General features: G+C 42.4%; 1 protein-coding gene across 1 annotated transcript in view; it reads right to left on the bottom strand.

Moving 5' to 3' along the window:
• Positions 1 to 21616, bottom strand: part of EVC2 (EvC ciliary complex subunit 2) — a 321014-nt gene that overhangs the window by 226261 nt on the left and 73137 nt on the right. Inside the window, exons 5-6 of the mRNA XM_073610268.1 lie at positions 17031 to 17226; positions 2226 to 2335 (exon numbers count right to left, since the gene is read on the bottom strand). Of these exons, the coding sequence (XP_073466369.1) occupies positions 2226 to 2335; positions 17031 to 17226 (306 nt within the window). The remainder of the gene's footprint in view (positions 1 to 2225; positions 2336 to 17030; positions 17227 to 21616) is intronic.

Raw genomic sequence — 21616 nt, forward strand, 5'->3', positions numbered from 1 at the left:
TGCCACTTGTATTTCTGTCTATAGGCTGACTATGCTTCTATGCTTGTCCTCACTGGAGCCTCCCTGATGTGTGCAATCCAGGAGGGTTCACAAGTATGCATACACATTATAGGCTGGGTGTAGGCATGCAGGAGGTCATTGGAGTTTCACAGTGGGCACTCATGTGCATTATGGATTAGGTGTGAGAAGGTTTATTTTAAAGTAAACTTGTCATATAATGAAAGTCTAATCCATGGGTGCTCAACCAGTAGCCATCCAGCTGTTGCGGAACTACAAGTCCCATGAGGCTTTGCAAGCCACTTACAGTTACAAGCATGACTCCCAAAGGCAGAGGCATGATGGTACTTGTAGTTCTGCAACAGCTGGAGGGCCACAGGTTCAGCACTCATGGTCTAATCAAACAGATTAAACTAGCAACATGTACGGTAGGTATAGAAAAAAATCACCCTCTTTAAAATAATCACATTTTGTTGCTCTGCAGCCTGAAAAGAAGACCGACACAGTTTTTGTTTTATCCAGCTGTGTTTACTCAGTGCAAATTTTTAACATCCAAGTGAAAAATATAACACCAACATGTCAGAAAAAAACCAAAAATCAAAAACAGAAGTTGGTAAAAAAAAAAAAAAAAAAAAAAGGATCCCCCGTGTCAGTATTTTGTTTTCTTTAATTACTGCCTTTAGTCTGTTGGGACTAATTTAGTCTCATCTGACCATTTAACACATTTTTCCATGTGGTCTCAGAATCTTCAGGGTGCATTTAAGGTGGTCAGATGAGACTGGAATTTAATTATTTGGCCTCAATGCCAAACAATATCTCTGTATCTGTGGCAGAAATCAAATACAGCTCATCATCCAAATAACACCATTCCTACAGTAAAGCATGGAGGTGGTAATGTCCTGTTATGGGGGTGTTTCTCTGCAGCAGGGACTGGAGCACTTGTCAGGATAAAAGGAAAAATGGATGGGGCAAAATACCATTCAATTCTTGGGGAAAATCTGCAGCCCTCTACCAGAAAGTTGTCAATGGGAAGAAGGTTTACTTCCCAACATGACAATGACCCAAAGCACACAGCAAAACTGGCCACGCAGTGGTTGAAGGAGAAAAAGGTGAATATTCTCACATGGCCTAGTCAAAGCCCAGACTTAAACCCCATTGAAAATCTGTGGAATGACTTGAAGACTGCAGTCCACAAACGGTCACCATCAAATTTAACTGAACTTGAGCAGTTCTGCAAAGAAGAGTAAGCAAATATTGCAAAGTCTAGATGTGCAAAGTTAGTAGAGACATATCCCAACAGAATAAAGGCTGTAACTACAGCAAAAGGTGGTTCAACAAAATAATGACACAAGGGGGTGTTCCTTTTTCCAACTCAGTGATTCTGTTTTTGAATTTTTATTTTTCTGACATGTTGGTGTTCTATCTTTCACTTGGATGTTATAAGTTGCACTAAATACAGTCGGATAAAACAAAAACCATGTCTGTCTTCATTTCAGGCTGCAAAGCAGCAAAACGTGATTCTTTTTTTTTGCTCCCTACAAACCCCTCTACCCCTTTCCCACCAGCCATCTGTAGATAAACTGTGCTAGTCTTCTTTGGGCACCACTTCACAGTTCAACTCCCCTTCAACAGAATTTCCAAAAATGAATAATGGAGCACCCCCGGTTTTGGGGCTCTGAGGTACTTATGAAGACAATTTAGGCTACTTGCACACTGATCTGCTGCAAAAACGTTGTTTTGTTTGCGGTGCGGTTTTTAAAGGACATGTGACTCAAAAACCTGCACCAAAAACACACAACGGGTGCTTTTTTACCGCGTTTTCCATTGCTTTTAATGGGAAGGTGCGTTCTTGGTGCTTTTTTTTAACATGCTTCAAAAATGGAACGGAAGCGCACCGCCCCAGTGTGAACACATTCATTGATTTTAAAGAGAAGCATTTTTCTTGAGCTTTTCAGGCGCTTTTTTTTAATGCAAAAGAGCTTAAAAAACTCCTCAGTGTGAAAGCAGCCATAGAATACATTCAAGTACCTCTAAATGTCTGCATTTTATTCTTGTTCCTAGATATATCACTCAAATGTCAACAGGTTTACTTTATATGACGGTCTGGCGGAAAACAAGCACACAGAGAGGTGTAAAAAAAAAAAGAAAGGAGAGCAGATGCAGCGGATGTATCAAAGGTTCATTTTGTAGATCTGCCCTCAGGGAAATGTGTATTTAGTAAACCGTACCCCTGAAGAATTCTGAAAGGTTAGCACAGCCGATAGAACATATTTCAGTCCGTTCTTGGCATCGGTTGTGTTCAGCGAAGCCGTGTATGATACAAGGAAGACATCTCCAGCTGTAAGGGGAAGAAATACACGGCTTAGATGACATCCAGAGATGTAGAGAGAACTCAACCTAATAATTAAACTGCATCTGAAAGTCTCACTTCTTCCTCACGCTTCACAGACATTTAAAACAGAAAAAAAAGTAGCTAGCATGGGTTTAATTAGTGTCAAATTAGCTTACACTGATTGTTTTTCCCATTAAAATTAGGGTTTAAGTTCACACACAAGCGGAGCCCTCCTAACCCTCTTGTCTTGCATAGTATTGTAACTGGACTGTCCCCCTTTATATTGTAAAGAGCTGTACAGACTGTTGGTGCTATATAAATCCTTACTAGTAAAAATAAAAATAATTATACAATTGATGTTCCATTTTCAAGCAAACTTTCCTGTTTGCTGACTCTCTGGCTTCAATACAGTTGTGCTCATAAGTTTACATACCCTGGCAGAATTTATGATTTCTTGGCCATTTTTCAGAGAATATGAATGATAACACAAAAACATTTCTTTCACTCATGGTTAGCGTTTGGCTGAAGCCATTTATTATCAATCAACTGTGTTTAATCTTTATAAATGAAAATCACAACAGAAACTACCCAAATGACCCTGATTAAAAAGTTTACATACCCTGGTGATTTTGGCCTGATAACATGCACACAATTGACACAAAGGGGTTTAAATGGCTATTAAAAGGTAACCATCCTCACATGTGATCTGTTTGCTTGTAATTAGTGTGTGTGTATAAATAGTCAATGCGTTTCTAGAATCCTGACAGCCCCTTGCATCTTTCATCCAGTGCTGCACTGACGTTTCTGTATTCTGAGTCATGGGGAAAGCAAAAGAATTGTCAAAGGATCTGTGGGAATAGGTAGTTGAACTTTATAAAACAGGAAAGGGATATAAAAAGATATCCAAGGAATTGAGAATGTCAATCAGCAGTGTTCACTCTAATCAAGAAGTGGAAAATGAGGGGTTCTGTTGAAACCAAACCACGGTCAGGTAGACCAACTAAAATTTCAGCCACAACTGCCAGGAAAATTGTTCAGGATGCAAAGAAAAACCCACAAATAACTTCAGGTGAAATACAGGACTCTCAGAAAACATGTGGTATGGCTGTTTCAAGATGAACAATAAGGAGGCACTTGAAGAAAGATGGGCTGCATGGTCAAGTCGCCAGATAAAAGCCATTACTACGCAAATGCCACAAAGTATCCCGCTTACAATACACCAAACAGCACAGAGACAAGCCTCAAACCTTCTGGCACAAAATCATTTGGAGTGATGAGACCAAAATTGAGCTTTTTGGCCACAACCATAAACGCTACATTTGGAGAGGAGTCAACAAGGCCTATGATGAAAGGTACAGAGGTGGATTGCTGATATTTTGGGGATGTGTGAGCTACAAAGGCACAGGAAATTTAGTCAAAATTGTTGGCAAAATGAATGCAGTATGTTATCAAAAAATACTGGAGGAACATTTGCATTCATCAGCCAGGAAGCTGCGCATGGGACGTACTTGGACATAACAACATGACAGTGATCCAAAACACAAGGCCAAGTCGACCTGTCATTGGCTACGGCAGAATAAAGTGAAGGTTCTGGAGTGGCCATCTCAGTCTCCTGACCTCAATATCATTGAGCCATTCTGGGGAGATCTCAAACGTGCAGTTCATGCAAGACAGCCCAAGAATTTACAGGAACTGGAGGCTTTTTGCCAAGAGGAATGGGCAGCTTAACAATCTGAGAAGATAAGGAGCCTCATCTACAAATACCACAAAAGACTTCAAGCTGTCATTTATGTTAAAGGGGGCAATACATGGTATTAAGAACTGGGGTATCAGCAGAACTTTTGATCAGGGCCATTTGGGTAGTTTCTGTTGCCATTATGATTTAAAAAGCGTAAACATTAATTTTTTATTGTTTATATTTTATATCCTTTAGCCTAGTAATCAGGCGTGTTTAATATATTCTTATAGTACTTAGGTTGAATATTTATTATTCCTATGTATTAATATATAATGGTGTTGATGAGACTGTTGTTGATGCCCCCCATTGGGAGTGTGGCGGTCTCTTTGATGATCCCATTATATAGCATTGCCTTCCATACAATTTTATATTAGTAGGCGTGGGAGATGCCCGTTTACTATTATATTGAGGTAATTACTTAATGTGCTTCTGGGCATTTACTACATTCATTATGTGTGCCTATTTTTTACTGTCCATGACTCTCGAAATATCCATCTTTGGTGACACTCTTTGTTTAAGTATTCACCTCTGCTGACACTTTAGTAACATGACCGGCCTCATAGTGAGGCTTGGTTGGTCTCTGTGGAGGCAGCGGCGTCATACGTCCTAGTCGGATGGGATGCGGCTGATGTCTCTGGAAGTGAGGCCTGGAGAGCACTGTGGAGCGCATCGGCGTCGCACTACGAGTGTGGGCGTGACGTCATTGCGCTACCTAGGAGCGAGGCTTGGTTATGTGGGCGGAGCGCGGCGGCGCCGCTGTACCCACATCTTTAGAGCCTTTGGACACTGATAATGAGGCTTGGTCTCCGGACTGGGAGACCAAGCTAGATTATGGTTATTTCTTTGTGCTGATGGTATTACTATTTCCCCCTGTTTAAATTTAAATTTAATTTTCCCCCTTTTTAATTGCAATTTTACTTGTGGGTATTTTAATTTGGTGCACTTATGACCTCTGAGACCGAAAGTGTTATTCATTCAGGGCACTTCCGGTCCGTGGACACTCCCAGTGGGGGTCATTATCTGTTTATAAGAGCGGTGATGAGGGGGGCTCCACACCCCAGATGACGACTTCTTGGCTGAAACATGTCAGGTGGACCCCTCACGATCGCCGCTATATGATGTTTTAAGCTGTTTTTGATCTTCCAACATGTGAGTTTGTTTCCTATTAATTTTTAATAAACCAGTGTTTTAAACGTTATCACGCTATGTAAGTTTTTTTACCTCTCGCATGCAATGTGAACTATTCGTTTGGCTTGTGTCGGATTGCCTATGGATGTGAAAGCTGTGACGTTACCTCCCCTTCCCACCGTACGCTGATGACATCTGACAGATTATATCGTTTTGACCAGGTGGTCAATAAGCTTTTTTGACTTGTATGACGTATGTCATTTCAGGTCATTTATTTCCGGTAAGCCTCTTGTTGTTCCTGGTGATGGCCCCGGCACCGATTTAGATCTTCTGTTCACGTGTGGTCCTCCCAGTTTTGACTCACCGTTAGATCCTGGAATCAATTATCTACTCACCTGTGAACCTGGGAGTCACCTGTCCAATTTGTGCCACGCGCAACTTTTATAGACTCTTTGGTGGTGTCTTCTCACTTATTTTATAAATCTATACTATGGACTGTCACATTTTTTCCTTATAATTAATTAAGGATTTTTTGGAGTTGTCACTATTTTCATTTTTAGTCATTGCTTCTACCAATATCAGGTTTATTATTTATTGGTTTATATTTCTTGTAGGTTAGCACGTACATATTGTATAATTCATATTTATGGTCTTACCTAGTTTATTCTAGGACTATTCATTGCATTTATGCACTTAATTTTTATGTTTGTTAATTTGTAGCGCTACACTTTTATATAATTTTTTCACTTTTTGCCTCGAGTCTACAGGTGTGTTAGCTGCTATTTTAGCGTTTTTTGGTTTAGCACAGCGCTGTACATATCCATTTTTTGTTGTTTAAAAAGCGTAAACACAAAAGACTTCAAGCTGTCATTAATGTTAAAGGGGGCAATACATTGTATTAAGAACTGGGGTATGTAAACTTTTGATCAGGGTCATTTGGGTAGTTTCTGTTGCCATTATGATTTAAAAAGCGTAAATACAGTTGATTGATAATAAATGGCTTTAGCCAAACACTAACCATGACTGAAAGAAAAGTTTTTGTGTTATCATTCATATTCTCTGAAAAATGGCCAAGAAATCATAAATTCTGCCAGGGAATGTAAGCTTATGAGCATAACTGTATATTGAAGGCCAGGGGCGTTGCTAGGTCTACAAAAGATCTGGGGCTAGAGCCCATAGCAGCGTAGTAAAGAAAGTCATACGCTTGGGCGGGCATACACATGTATATACAGTAATATACGTGTGGGTGTATATATATCCCCAGAGAGCCCCCCGCTTACATCAGGGTCCCCAGAGAGCCCCCCCCTTACATCACCTTACATCAGGGTCCCCAGAGAGCCTCCTCCTTACATCAGAGTCCTCAGAGAGCCTCCCCCTTCCATCAGGGTACCCAGAGGGCCCCCCCACTTACATCAGGGTTCCCAGAGAGGCCCCTTACATTAGGGTCCCCAGAGAGCCTCCCCCTTAAATCTGGGTCCCTAGAGAGCCTAGGCCTTAAAATCAGGGTCCCCAGAGAGCCTCTCCCTTACATCAGGGTCCCCAGAGAGCCCCCCCACTTACATAAGGGTCCCCAGAGAGCCTCCCCTATGGGACCCCTGCAGAGACTCGGGGCTATTGGCCTCAGATTCGGGGCTATAGCCCCAAAAGCCACCCCCTAGCAACGCCCCTGTTGAAGGCCATTTATCAAATTTGTCACAAAGCAAGACAATGCTAAAACAAGAGCAGTGAGACAGATTGTGCATCAGATTTACTACAAGGCTGCAGCTTAAAGTGGAGCTCCACCCAAAAAGGGAAGTTCTGCGTGTTTGCACCCTCCCCCCTCCACTGCCACATTTGGCACTTTTTTTGGGGGGGCAGGTACCTGGTTTTGACAGGTACCAGCTCAAATTTTTGGCTCAGATTGCCGCGGTGATCTGAACCAGAAGTTCGCCCCCTTCCCCCACAGTCTTCTGGGACACTTTACAGGTCCCAGAAGACTATGGGACCATTCACAAGGCGCAGCGTGGCTCACGCAGTAGGAGACCGGCTGAGAAGACTTCAGTTCCGGTTTCCCTTACTTACTATGTTTCAGCCTGCACCCGAAGCTGACTGAAGAATCAGCTTGTTTGAGGACACCGCTGGATCCCTGCACAGGTAAGTGTCTTAAAAATTTAGTATTAAAATTTAGAAGTTACAGTATTTTTAGCTGCTGCTCCTTTTTAATGCTTCATTTAGATGTGTGGTTGGGGAGTTTCAAAAATGCACGATGGAGCCACGTTTTTGGCACCTATCCAACCTACCCCCCCACCCCATTAAGTAGCAGTAGGCAGCAGGCAGGGGTGTTTACATGCTACAGTAGCAATGCTTCGCACCTTTGGCATAGTTCGCCCGACATGGAACAATTAGTAGATGGCAAGCCTGCCGAACGCTACACACTCAAGCAAATGCGGAAGCGCCAAAAAGGCCCCATGTCGCATTTGTTGGTAAAAATGAAGTTAAAATAGGCAGTCAGTAGCCTCTGAAGTGCAATCCAAACATGGATCAGGGTTCAGGGACAAGAGAGATATAGAAGCATGTCTAAATCTACCCTAGGTCAATAAATTATTTTCTCAGATGTTCTGAAACTGTATGGTGACAAAATAAAACCTGACCCTGACCACTACTTATTGTGCATCTGTTTAAAATTATTATTATTATTATTATACAGGATTTATATAGCGCCAACAGTTTGTGCAGCGCTTTACAACATGAGGGCAGACAGTACACTTACAATACAGGAGGGATCAGAGGGCCCTGGTCGTTAGAGCTTACAATCTAGAATTAAAAATCGATCTCATCTACAGTGATAAATATACTGCCGATCTGTGTAAATCTACTGCAGTTGGCTGCCCAGAATAACAGGCACAAGGGTCGAACAGTACAACCAGAAATACACTTTGGATACATGCACTCCATCTGAAATACAATTAACATCAAATTAATAGTGTATGTAAATTTTTAATAACAAAATACTAGAAAATAGAAACATACTCATTCGTTAAACAATGCTATAAAACATTTTCCAGTTTTGTCAGCCTAGTGTTGAATATTATGTATACTTCTTTTTATAGTATCTACCACTATGTAAATCTTTCTCTTAAAACAATGAAAAGGAAAGGTAAAAAAACAAAGACATTGCTAAACAAAAGGCAACCTGATTTGCATCTAATTGTGTTGCTAATTTGCTTGATTAATATCCCTCACCCTGTCCTCCTTACCCAGAAAAAAAAATATCCAGATCTGGGAAATCGTTCTTTACATACCTTTTCTAAGCCAGTGGGGTTGATTTACTAAAGGCAAACAGACTGTTCATTTTGCAAGTTCAGTTGCACTCATTTTCCTCAGAGCTTTGTGAATATAATGAAGCTTTACCACATTTACTAAGCTCTAGGGTAAATGAGCGCCACTGCACTTGCAAAGAGCATAGCTTATTTGCCTTCAGTAAATCAACCCCAGTATATCAAAGGATTGAAATCAGAGGCTCAACATAACAGCCAGGCAACTTTAAGGGCTGAAAGGCTTCCTTTAACCTCTTACCCACTGGGCACTTAAACCCCCTTCCTGCCCAGACCAATTTTCAGCTTTCGGTACTATCACATTTTGAATGACAATTACTCAGTCATGCAACAGTGTACCCATATGAAATTTTTGTTCTTTTGTTCACACAAATAGAGCTTTCTTTTGGTTTTATTTGATCACCTCTGGGTTTTTTATTTTCTGTGCTATAAATGAAAAAAGACCAAACATTTTGTAAAAAAATGCATTTTTCTTTGTTTCTGTTATAAAAGTTTGCAAATTAGCAATTTTTCTTCATAAATTTTGGCCAAAATGTATACTGCTACATATCTTTGGTAAAAAAAAAAAAAAAAAAAATTGTGTATATTATTTGGTTTTTGTGAAAGTTAGAGAGTCTACAATCTATGGTGCCCATCATTAAAAATTGATCACACCTGATGCACTGATGGCCTATCTCAATTCTTGAGACACTATCAAGCCAGGAAAGTACAAATAACCCCCAAATGACTCCTTTTTGGAAAGTAGACATTCCAAAGTATTTAGTAAGAGGCATAGTGAGTTTTCTGAAGTTGTAATTATTTCCCACAATTCTTTGCAAAAAACTAATATTTTTTTTTCTTTTTTTTCCACAAAATTGGCATATTAACAGGTTATTTCTCACACACAGCATATGCATACCACAAATTACACCCCAAAATACATTCTACTATTCCTCCTGAGTATGGCGATATGACATGTGTTAGACTTTTACACAGCCTGGCCACATACAGAGGCCCAACATGTAGGGAGCACCGACAGGCGTTCTAGGGACATAAATTACACATATAATTTCTTGACTACCTCTTGCACTTTTGAAGGCCCTGGAGCACCATGACAACGGAAACGCCCAAAAAATAACACCATTTTGGAAAGCAAACACCCCAACATATATTCTATGAGGCATAATGAGTCTTTTGAACATGTCATTTTTTTTCCACAAGTTTTTGGAAAATGTGGAAAGGAAATGAAAACGCATTTTTTTACGCAAAGTTGTCCATGTACATGTACATAGCCAAAATTACACCCCAAAATATATTCTGCTACTCCTCCCGAGTATAACGATACCACATGTGTGAGCCTTTTACACAGCCAGGCCACATACAGAGGCCCAACATGCAGGGAGCACCATCAGGTGTTCTAGGGGAAAAAAATTCAAATCTAATTTGACTACCCATTACACTTTTGTGAGGCACTGTAGTGGCACTGATGGGCACTGTAGTGGCATGGATGAGTTGTGGATGGGGATGGCTGAGCCATGAATATGAATGGATGAGCCGGATGGGAATGGATGAGGCATGGATGGGGATGGATGAGCATGGATGGGGATGGATGAGCATGGATGGAGATGGCTGAGTATGAATGGGGATGGCTGAGTATGGATGGCATGGCTGAGTATGGATGGCATGGCTGAATATGCTGAGTATAGATGGGATGGCTGAGTATGGATGGCATGGCTGTGTATGGATGTCATGGCTGAGCATGGATGGATGGATGGCTGAGCATGGATGGCATGACTGAGCATGAATTAGTATGGATGGGATGGCTGAGTATGGATGGATGGCTGAGTATGGATGGCATGGCTCAGCATGGATGGAATGGCTGAGTATGAATGGCATGGCTGAGCATGGATGGAATGGCTGATTATGAATGGCATGGCTGAGTGAGTATGGATGGATGAATGAGTATGGATGCCATGGCTGAGCATGGATGGATGGTTGAGTATGGATGGCTGAGCTTGGATAGATGGATGAGTATGGATGGCTGAGCATGGATGGATGGATGAGTATGGCATGGCTGATTATGGATGGATGGATGAGTATGGCATGGCTGATTATGGATGGATGGATGAGTATGGCATGGCTGAGGATGGATGGATGGATGAGTATGGATGGCATGGCTGGATGGATGAGGCTGGAATGGGCACAGAGCAACGCTGTGGGCACTACAGATCCAGCCCACAGTGCTGCTGCAACCGATCTCCCCACCTCTCCTCTCACACTTTACCGATCTGTATGGAGAGGGGAGAGATGAACCAGACCTGCGCTGGCTTGTTTACAAGTGATCACTTTGTCATCTGACAGAGCAATCACATGGTAAAGGGCCGCTGCCATTGGCCCTATACCATGATCTGTGATGCATGACCCGTGGTCACAGACATTCCCGAGTGCGCGATTCTTGGAGGACATTATAGTAAGCCCTCCCAGAGTTATCTGACCGCCCTGCAGCCATTTTTCAGCTATGGGCGGTCGGCAAGTGGTTAAAAGAGAAATATGGAATTTTAAAGAAGCAAACAATTATGCTCACCTAGATGGCTGCAGCATTGATTGCAGCTGCAGCTGTCCCCTGCCACCTCAAATGCAGAGAACTGAGCAATCAAAAACAGCTGATCGCCCAGCTCTCGGTCTTCAGCCTGCAGAAAGCCAGAGACTGTCAATCACTGGCTCTCTGCTCTGCCCCTCCAGAACTCACTGGAGCGCTGGGCTGTGAAGGGGACGGGAGCAGCTGGATCAGGCTCCCTGAGAGCTGCTGCTCCCAATTTGACATTGGTGTGGGTACAGGTCCCTGAATGCACATTTTCTGCATTCAGAGACCAAAACCCGCATGCACCCGCACCCACACGGATGCCATATTGGGAGCAGCGGCTGTGGTCATGCAGCCACTACGTCCCAATTGACATGAATGGGACTGCCTGCATACGGATGTACTTGTGCATCCCGTGCAGGTAAAACACAGCACTCACATGGGCCTTGGTATTGGAAAACATCAGTAAGGGTTACAGCCTTTTCCAGGGGGACAGAGACAGCACTAAAGTCCCAGCAGAGGTTCCAAGCCTTCCTCTCTCTACATGAAAATGTGTTTTTTGCTGTGCCTGTTTCCTGCTCGACCAGAAACTCATCAAATAGATTAGAAGTAGGGAGATTTTACATTATTTCCTGTTCTGTCTGATACCTATCAAACGCAGTAAATAAAAAGACATCTCCCCAACAAGGGCACGGGCAGCAATAAACAGTTGTTCCATACACTATCCAAAATAGAAATGGTTTTAATGGAAGAGAAAGAATATGTGCTAGAATGGAGTGGAGTTCTGGGGGTAAATTTAGGTAATGCCTGGACATATATTTTAAAGTAGAACTAAAGGCAACACTTTTTTTTTCATTTTGAATACAGTAAGGGAGAGTTATAACCCCTATCTGTTTTTTTGCAATCTGTGTCCCATTGGAGAAATTTCCCTTCACTTCCTGTCCCATAACCAAACCAGGAAGTGAGTGAGGGATATCCTGGGTGTCAGCAGAATTAGTGTCACCATTGGAAGATTTCCCTATTCCTCTTTTCTTTCACCTTCACTCTTGAGGATAACTGTACACAGGAGGAATAGGGAGGGTGACTCTCCCTAAATGGGGGCACAGACAGCAATACAAATAAGACCGGTGTTCTAATCCCTCTACACTCTATCCAAAAGTAAAAAAAAAAGTTTTGCTTTTATTTATACTATAAATGTAAGGTCACTGAGCAACAGTGAGCTGCGATTAAAGGTGTTCTTCCTTGACCAAGTGCTTCCCTTTCAGATTATTTAAAATGATATTAAAGCCTTGTTGTTTTTTATAACAACAAACATGTTATACTTACCTGCTCTGTGTAATGGTATTGCACAGAGCAGCCCCGATCCTCCTCTTCTCGGGTCTCATGCTGGTGCTCCTGCCTCCTCCCTCCTGCCAGATGCCCCCACAGCAAGCAGAGAGACACGGCTCTCTGTATTCATTCACACACGGAGCCACGGCTCGGCCTCACCCCCTCCATCTCCTGATTGGCTCACTGGCTGTGATTGACAGAAGCCAATCAGGAATGCAATCCCCAGAGAGGCAAGGATCTCATGGATATCGCTGGATCGAGAGGGGAATGCTTGAAGGTAAAAAACCTTGTGCCTTTAACCACTTAAGGACCAGCCTCGTTTACATGTTTCAAACAGTTTTTGTTGCTAGAAAATTACTTAGAACCCCCAAACATTATATATGTTTTTTTTTCTAACACCCTAGAGAAAAAAATGGCAGTCATTGCAATACTTTTTTTTGCATCGTATTTGCGCAGCCATCTTATAAGCGCACTTTTTTGGGAAAAAAATCACTTTTTTGAATAAAAAAATAAGACAACAGTAAAGTTAGCCCAATTTTTTAAATATTGTGAAATATAATGTTACGCCAAGAAAATTGATACCCAACATGTCACGCTTCAAAGTTGCGCCCGTTCGTGGAATGGCGTCAAACTTGCACCCTCAAAAATCTCCATAGGCGACATTTAAAAAATTCTACAGGTTGCATGTTTTGCGTTACAGAGGAGGTCTAGGGCTAGAATTATTGCTCTCGCTCTACCGGTCGCGGCGATACCTCACATGTGTGGTTTGACCACCGTTTTCATATGCGGGTGCTACTCGCGTATGCGTTCGCTTCTGCGCGCAAGCTCGTCGGGACGGGTTTTTTTTTTTTTTTTTTTTTTATTTTTATTATTTATTTTACTTTATTTTATTTATTTTTACACTGTTTTCAAAAAAAAAAAACTGTGTCACTTTTATTCATATTACAAGGGATGTAAACATCCCTTGTAATAGAAAAAAGCATGACAGGACCTCTTAAATATGAGATCTGGGGTCAAAAAGACCTCAGATCTCATATTTACACTAAAATGCCATAGAAAAAAAAAAAATCAATTTAAAAAAATTACATTGAAAAAAATATGCCTTTAAGAGGCGTGGGCGGAAGTGACGTTTTGACGTCGCTTCCGCCCAGCAGTGTCATGGAGACGAGTGGGTGCTATCTTAGCCTCACTCGTCTCAAGGCACAAGGAGGGAGACGGACGCGATCGCCTCCGCCGCTACCGACGGCTCCAGTAAGCTTCGGAGGGCACCGGATCGCGGCGGGAGGGGGGGGGCCCGCCGCCGATAAAAGTGATCACGTGGCGAATCTTTTATCAGAAAGCGGACCGCCGCACGAAAACGGGGATACTGGGGTTATATCCCCCTTCAAAGTTTGGACGTACATCGGCGTGCGGCGGTCCAGAAGTGGTTAACAACCGCTTTATAGGGGTTGTAAAGTCAGAAGGTTTTTTTATCTTAATGCATTCTATGCATTAAAATAAAAAGCCTTCTGTGTGCAGCAGCCCCCTTAATACTTGCCTGAGCCCCCATCTCTTTCCAGAGATGTCCTCGGCCGTCCGGGACTCTCTCTCTCTCTCTCCTGATTGGCTGAGACACAGCAGCGGCACCATTGGCTCCCGCTGCTGTCAAAGTCAGTTAGCCAATCAGGAGAGAGGGGGCGGGGCCAAACTGCAGCACCGTGTCTGAATGGACACACGGAGCTGCAGCTCGGCTTGGGTGCCCCCACAGCTAGCTGCTTGATGTGGTGGCACTCAACAGGAGAGAGGGGCCAGGAGCTCCAGCCAGGGACCCAAGAAGAATAGGCTCCGGGCTGCTCTGTGCAAATCCACTGCAATAGAGCAGGCAAGTATATGTTTGTTATTTTTATAGAAAAAAAAAAACTAGACCTTACAATCACTTTAAAGCGGAGTTCCGGCGAAAAAACTTTTTTTTTTGGATCCTAGCATTATTGCTAATGAAATTTCAAAAAGAGTATACATTGATCTAGATCGATTGTTAAAAAATATAAATTTCTTACTGTAATCTTTTATGTCTCCGTTTGTGGCCGTTTCCATCATGAGATTGGGCATGTGAAGCCCAATCAAGATCGCTTCCAGGAATAGCTTTACCCAGCATGCACCTCTCGATCTAGGGCATGCGCGATTCAACGGCGGCCGTAGCACCGATTGTTTCTAACAACATGGCAACATAGATAAACACATCTCGGCGCTGTGATCCGCCCTAAATCGCGTAATTTCCTGTCAGGAAATAATGTAATTTTTGATCACAGTACTGCCCACAGACTCCTGGGAAATGACGTGTCATCATTTCCCAGGAGCACAGGAGAGGGAGGAAGTCACCAGGAGCTCCACGGACCAGGAAGTGGCAGATTATGGCGACTACATAGCAACAGGGCCTTTCTGGCAAGTGTAAAAAAAATTTTAGGTTAAAAGGAGTTTTTTCATGGAAACTTTTTTTTAGGGTGGAACTCTGCTTTAAGTCATATCCAAAATAAAATGATTTGCAGTTAGTTGTCAAGAACTATTGCTCTCTGTACCTTATCCCTGCAGTCAGTATTGCTTGAATTATTAGGTCAAGGTTGATTTACTGAAACTGGAGAGTGCAAACAAAGTATTTCACAAAAGTGAGTACACCCCTCACATTTTTGAAAATATTTTATTCTTTTCATGTGACAACACTGAAGAAATGACACTTTGCTACAATGTAAAGTAGTGAGTGTACAGCTTGTATAACAGTGTCAATTTGCTGTCCCTTCAAAATAACTCAATACGCAGCCATTAATGTCTAAACCGCTGGCAACAAAAGTGAGTACACCTCTTTTTTGTGTGGCCATCATTATTTTCCAGCACTGCCTTAACCCTCTTGGGCATGGAGTTTTCTAGACCTTCACAGGTTGCCACTGGAGTCCTCTTCCACTCCTGCATGACAACATCACAGAGCTGGTGGATATTAGAGACCTTGCGCTCCTCCACCTTGCAGTTGAGGATGCCCCACAGATTCTCATTAGGGTTTAGGTCTGGTGACATCACCTTTACCCTCAGCTTCTTTAGCAAGGCAGTGGTTGTCTTGGAGGTGTGTTTGGGGTCATTACCATGTTGGAATACTGCCCTGCGGCCCAGTCTCAGAAGGGAGGGGATCATGTTCTGCTTCAGTATGTCACAGTACATGTTGGCATTCATGGTTCCCTCAATGAACTGTAGCTCCCCAGTGCCGGCGGCACTCATGTAGCCTCAGACCATGACACTCCCACCACCATGCTTGACTGTAGGCAAGACACACTTGTCTTTGTACTCCTGGCCTGGTTGCCGCCACACACGCTTGACACCATCTGAACCAATTAAGTTCATCTTGGTCTTATCAGACCACAGGACATGGTTCCAGTAATCCATGTCCTTAGTCTGCTTGTCTTTAGCAAACTGTTTTTGCGGGCTTTCTTGTGAATCATCTTTAGAAGAGGCTTCCTTCTGGGACGACAGCCATGCAGCCCAATTTGATACAGTGTGCGGCGTATGGTCTGAGCACTGACAGGCTGACCCCCCACCCCTGCAACTTCTGCGGCAATGCTGGCAGCACTCATACAGTATGTCTATTTCCCACAGACAACCTCTGGATATGATGCTGAGCACGTGCACTCAACTTCTTTGGTCGACCATGGCAAATTCTGTTCTGAGTGGAACCTGTCCTGTTAAACCGCTGTATGGTCCTGGGCCACCATGCTGCAGCTCAGTTTCAGGGTCTTGGCAATCTTCTTGTAGCCTAGGCCATCTTTATGTAGAGCAACAATTCTTTTTTTCAGATCCTCAGAGAGTTCTTTGCCATGAGGTGCCATGTTGAACTTCCAGTGACCAGTATGAGAGAGTGAGAGCGATAACACCAAACTTAACACACCTGTTCTCAATTCACACCTGAGACCTTGTCACTCTAACGAGTCACATGACACCAGGGAGGGAAAATGGCTAATTGGGCCCAATTTGGACATTTTCACATGGGGTGTACTCACTTTTGTTGCCAGCGGTTTAGACATTAATGGCTGTGGTGAGTTGTTTTGAGGGGACAGCAAATTTACACTGTTATACAAGCTGTACACTCACTACTTTACATTGTAGCAAAGTGTCATTTCTTCAGTGTTGTCACATGAAAAGATATAATAAAATATTTACAAAAATGTGAGGGGTGTACTCACTTTTGTGACTGTATATATACATTTTAGATAAAATACATGTATCCGACACCATGTCCAATTCCTCTACAGAACACTAGGGGTAGGAAGACCATGTTATATCTTGTCTAGTATTCAATATACGACTGTCTTAATTTCACATTAGGCAATTACTGCAATAATTGCACAGAGAACAAAGTAGTGTGATTATACCCATATGCCGCGTACACGTTGGAAAGTCTATAAATTGCTGCCTTCTTTCACATCAGCGATATAGATTTAAGAATTCATGGAAAGCTTCTGTTTTGACGTGTAGGAAATGAATCTTCTATTGTGGGCACGACTTCTACCTACGCTTCACGTCAGCTGTGGCATACGGCATGTTCACAGCCATTGCGCTGATGTGTGACAAGAATTCAAAAGTTTAGTCTGCAAAAAACTATTACAGCTTTACCTCCAAGAGATTCTCTTCTGAATATCTGCATTCCGGAAGTCATACTGCTGCTGTTATAGTTGGGGTACTGGATGAGCAGGCCGGTGATGTTGTCAGAAAGGCTGAGATTGGACAGGTTCATTGCTGAAGATGCCACCCCAGTGTTGTTTGTGAGCAGTGTGATGGAAGCCTTGTTCTGGTTTCCCTGTTCGCTTATCTGGAGGGAAAAATATATAATGAGAGACTGTTCTAATCTTTGTTATTTTTTAAATAGGAGTTAAAATAAATAAAAAACAAGTGTTTATATTGACCCATGTCATTCTTTTCACTATTCAATAAGAGTATCTGTGCATAGAGGCTGTTGCAAGCTCATAGATGTCCTCTTATGTCACAGTTCTCTAACCATCCCCAGATAGCAGCTGTGAAAACTCTGTGTTGACCATAACAATTGCTCTGCAGGTGCATTGTCACCTTACTGAAAATGAATGGGCTGCCGTGGTCAAAGTATGTTAATATATGGAATACATGAAGGGTATAGCTAATAAAAAAAAAAAAAAATTCTATATACACAGTATCTCACAAACGTGAGTACACCCCTCACATTTTTGTAAATATTTTATTCTATCTTTTCATGTGACAACACTGAAGAAATGACACTTTGCTACAATGTAAAGTAGTGATTGTACAGCTTGTATAACAGTGTAAATTTACTGTCCCCTCAAAATAACTCAAACACACAGCCATTAATATCTAAACTGCCGGCAACAAAAGTGAGTACACCCGTAAGTAAAAATGTCCAAAATGGGCCCAAAGAGTCAATATTTTGTGTGGCCATCATTATTTTCCAGCAGTTCACCAGAGCTTAACAGGTTGCCACTGGAGTCCTCTTCCACTCCTCCATGATGACATCACGGAGTTGGTGGATGGTAGAGACCTTGCGCTCCTCCCCCATTCCTTTTGAGGATGCCCCACAGATGCTCAATAGGGTTTAGGTCTGGAGACATGCTTGGCCAGTCCATCACCTTTGCCCTCAGCTTCTTTAGCAAGGCAGTGGTCGTCTTGGAGGTGTGTTTGGGGTTGTTATGTTGGAATACTGCCCTGTGGCCCAGTCTCAGAAGGGAGGGGATCATGCTCTGCTTCAGTATGTCACAGTACATGTTGGCATTCATGGTTCCCTCAGTTAACTGTAGCTCCCCAGAGCCGGCAGCACTCATGCAGCCCAAGACCATGACACTCCCACCACACTTGACTGTAGTCAAGGCACACTTGTCTTTGTACTCCTCACCTGGTTACCATCACACACGCTTGACACCATCTGAACCAAATAAGTTTATCTTGGTCTCATCAGACCACAGGACATGGTTCCAGTAATGTCCTTAGTCTGCTTGTCTTCAGCAAACTGTTTGCAGGCTTTATTGTGTATCATCTGTAGAAGAGCTGTGATGACGGCCATGGAGACCAATTTGATGCAGTGTGCGGTGTATGGTCTGAGCATTGACAGGCTGATCCCCCACCCCTTCAACCTCTGCAGCCATATTGGCAGCACTCATACGTCTATTTCCCAAAGACAACCTCTGGATATGACGCTGAGCATGTGCACTCAACTCCTTTGGTCGACCATGGTGAGGCCTGTTTTGAGTGAAACCTGTCCTGTTAAACCGCTGTATGGTCTTGACCACCGTACTGCAGCTCAGTTTCAGCATCTTGGCAATCTTCTTATAGCCTAGGCCATCTTTATGTAGAGCAACAATTCTTTTTTTAGATTCTCAGAGAGTTCTTTGCCATGAGTCGCCATGTTGAACTTCCAGTGACCAGTATTTAACACACCTGCTCCCCATTCACACCTGAAACCTTGTAACACTAACGAGTCACATGACACCGGGGAGGGAAAATGGCTAATTGGGCCCAATTTGGACATTTTCACATAGGGGTATACTCACTTTTATTGCAAGCGGTTTAGATATTAATGGTTGTGTATTGAGTTATTTTGAGGGGACAGCACATTTACACTATTATACAAGCTGTATACTCATTACTTTACATTGTAGCAAAGTGTCATTTCTTCAGTGTTGTCACATGAAAAGATATAATAAAATATTTACAAAAATGTGAGGGGTGTACTCACTTTTGTGAGATACTGTATATATATATTTAAACATATAAAATTACTACTCAAGCCATGTTATAACTTAAAGTAGAACAATCGGCAAAACTTGTTTTTATTTTGGGTAGAGTAAGGGAGGGTCATAACCCCCATCAGATAATTTTTTGCCATCCTCTCCCAACCTCCCATAAGGAGATTTCCCTTCACTTACTGTCCCATAGCCAAACAGGAAGTGAGAGGAAATCCCTGCAAATTAACAGAATCCCTTGGGGACCCCAAGGTCACCAGAACTAGTGTCCCCATTGGAAGATTTCCCCTCTATTACTTTTCTGGGGACAATACAAAATTTGGGATTTTCTTTTACTTTCACTTTCAATGATAATGATGAACAGGACAAGCAGAGAGGGAGAATCTCCCAAACAGGTGCACAGACAGCAAAAAAAAAAAAAAAAATCATGACAGGTGTTCTAACCACTTCAGCCCCGGAAGGATTTACCCCCTTCCTGATCAGAGTACTTTTTGCAATTCGGCACTGCGTCTCTTTAACTGACAATTGCGCGGTCATGTGATGTTGCACCCAAACAAAATTGATGTGCTTTTTTTCCCACAAACAGAGCTTTCTTTTGGTGGTATTTGATCACCTCTGTGGTTTTTATTTTTTGTGCTATAAACAAAAAAAAGAGCGACAATTTTGAAAAAAAAACAATATTTTTTAACTTTTTGCTATAATAAATATCCCCAAAAATATATAAAAAAAATAAATTTCTTTCTCAGTTTAGGGCGATATGTATTCTTCTACATATTTTTGGTAAAAAAAAAAAAAAAAAAAAAAGAAAAAAAAGAAAAAAAATCGCAATAAGCGTATATTGGTTGGTTTGCGCAAAAGTTATAGTATCTACAAAATAGGAGATGGATTTTTTGGCATTTTTATTGTAATTTTTTTTTTTAATTAGTAATGGCGGCGATCTGCGATTTTTATCATGACTGACATTATGGCGGACACAACAGACACTTTTGACACCATTTTGGGACCATTGTCATTTATACAGCGATCAGTGCTATAAAAATGCACTGATTACTGTGTAAATGACACTGGCAGGGAAGGAGTTAAACACTAGGGGGTGATCAAGGGGTTAAGTGTGTCCTAGGGAGGTGTTCTAACTGTGGGGGGGATGGGCTTCCACTGACATGACAGTGATCACTGCTCTCAATGACAGGGAGCAGTAGATCCCCGTCATGTCACTAGTCAGAATGGGGAAATGCCTTGTTTACAAAGGCATCTCCCCGTTCTTCTGCTCCATGACACGATCGCGGGCCCCCGGCGGACGTAGAGTCCATGGGACCCGCAGGCACGGTCACAGAGTACGCGGCGGGCGTGTGCCAACAATGTCACGATTTAAAGGGGACGTACCTGTACGCCCATTTGCCCGGCCATGCCATTGTGCCGACATACATCTTTTGCCTTTAGGCTTCATGTTTACTGCTGCTGGTAAACAGACTTTTAGGAGCAGTTGAGCATTTTTTCCCAGCAGCCCCTGAACTCTCCTCTATGTTATCTTATCAGTATATGTACACAGGGTCGTTTATAGTCGTTTCTAGGTAGTTGAGTTTAGAAGGATTTTTTGGAAAGCAAAAAAATGCATTCAGGACGGATGTTCAGAGGCATTTAAAATGCCAAATGCCTGTAATAGCTTGTAAACGTGTGTAAACCCGGTAACTCGCGTTTAGCCACGTTTCGTTTACAAGCGTTTTTTATTTTTGACAATTTGCAAAAAAAAATGTTCCTAAACGCAAAAGCGGCATGTAAATGCAGCAAAACTGATGTTTTTAAACGTCGGTTACTATTTGTCAAGTTACTGTAAATCGTTCAGGAGAGGTTTTAAAACGTCCGTGTACATTAAGCCTTAGTTGTACTTTAATGTTTTTTAAAAATACCTTTCCTTTTCAATCTGGAGCACACTAATTTTCTGTAAAATTCAATGCAATATGGCAACCTGGAGGCATTCTGTTCACAATTGATATAAAGAACGCCCCAAGAAATGTAATTTTCTGCTTGTGTGATTGGCTCACTGATTTTCCCAGAAGTCTGCACTAAGGTGCAAGTCACATTTTGTGCACCCCAGTTGTTAGGTATGGGTAGGATAGGCTTCTCTGAAGAGGAGGGTTTTCAGGGATCTTCAGGGGTCTTCTAAAGCTAATAGAGTAGGAGATAATCAGCCAGATTGGGGTAACGAGTTCCATAGGATTGGAGAGGCTCTGGAAAAGTCCTGGAGATGAGCATGGAAGGGGGTGACGAGGGAGCTAGGGAGCAGGAGGTCTTGAGAGGAACGAAGAGAACGATTAGGTTGGTATTTTGAGACTAAGTTAGTGATGTAGCTGGGGGCAGAGTTGGGGATAGCTTTGTAAGTAGTTGTTAGAATTTTAAATCTAATTTGTTGGGTGAGCGGAAGCCAGTGGAGGGATTAACAGAGGTGTAGCAGATACTGAGCGGTTGGTAAGGGGG

Source organism: Aquarana catesbeiana, linkage group LG01 (assembly GCF_042186555.1).
Source record: "Aquarana catesbeiana isolate 2022-GZ linkage group LG01, ASM4218655v1, whole genome shotgun sequence".
Taxonomy (NCBI): domain Eukaryota; kingdom Metazoa; phylum Chordata; class Amphibia; order Anura; family Ranidae; genus Aquarana; species Aquarana catesbeiana.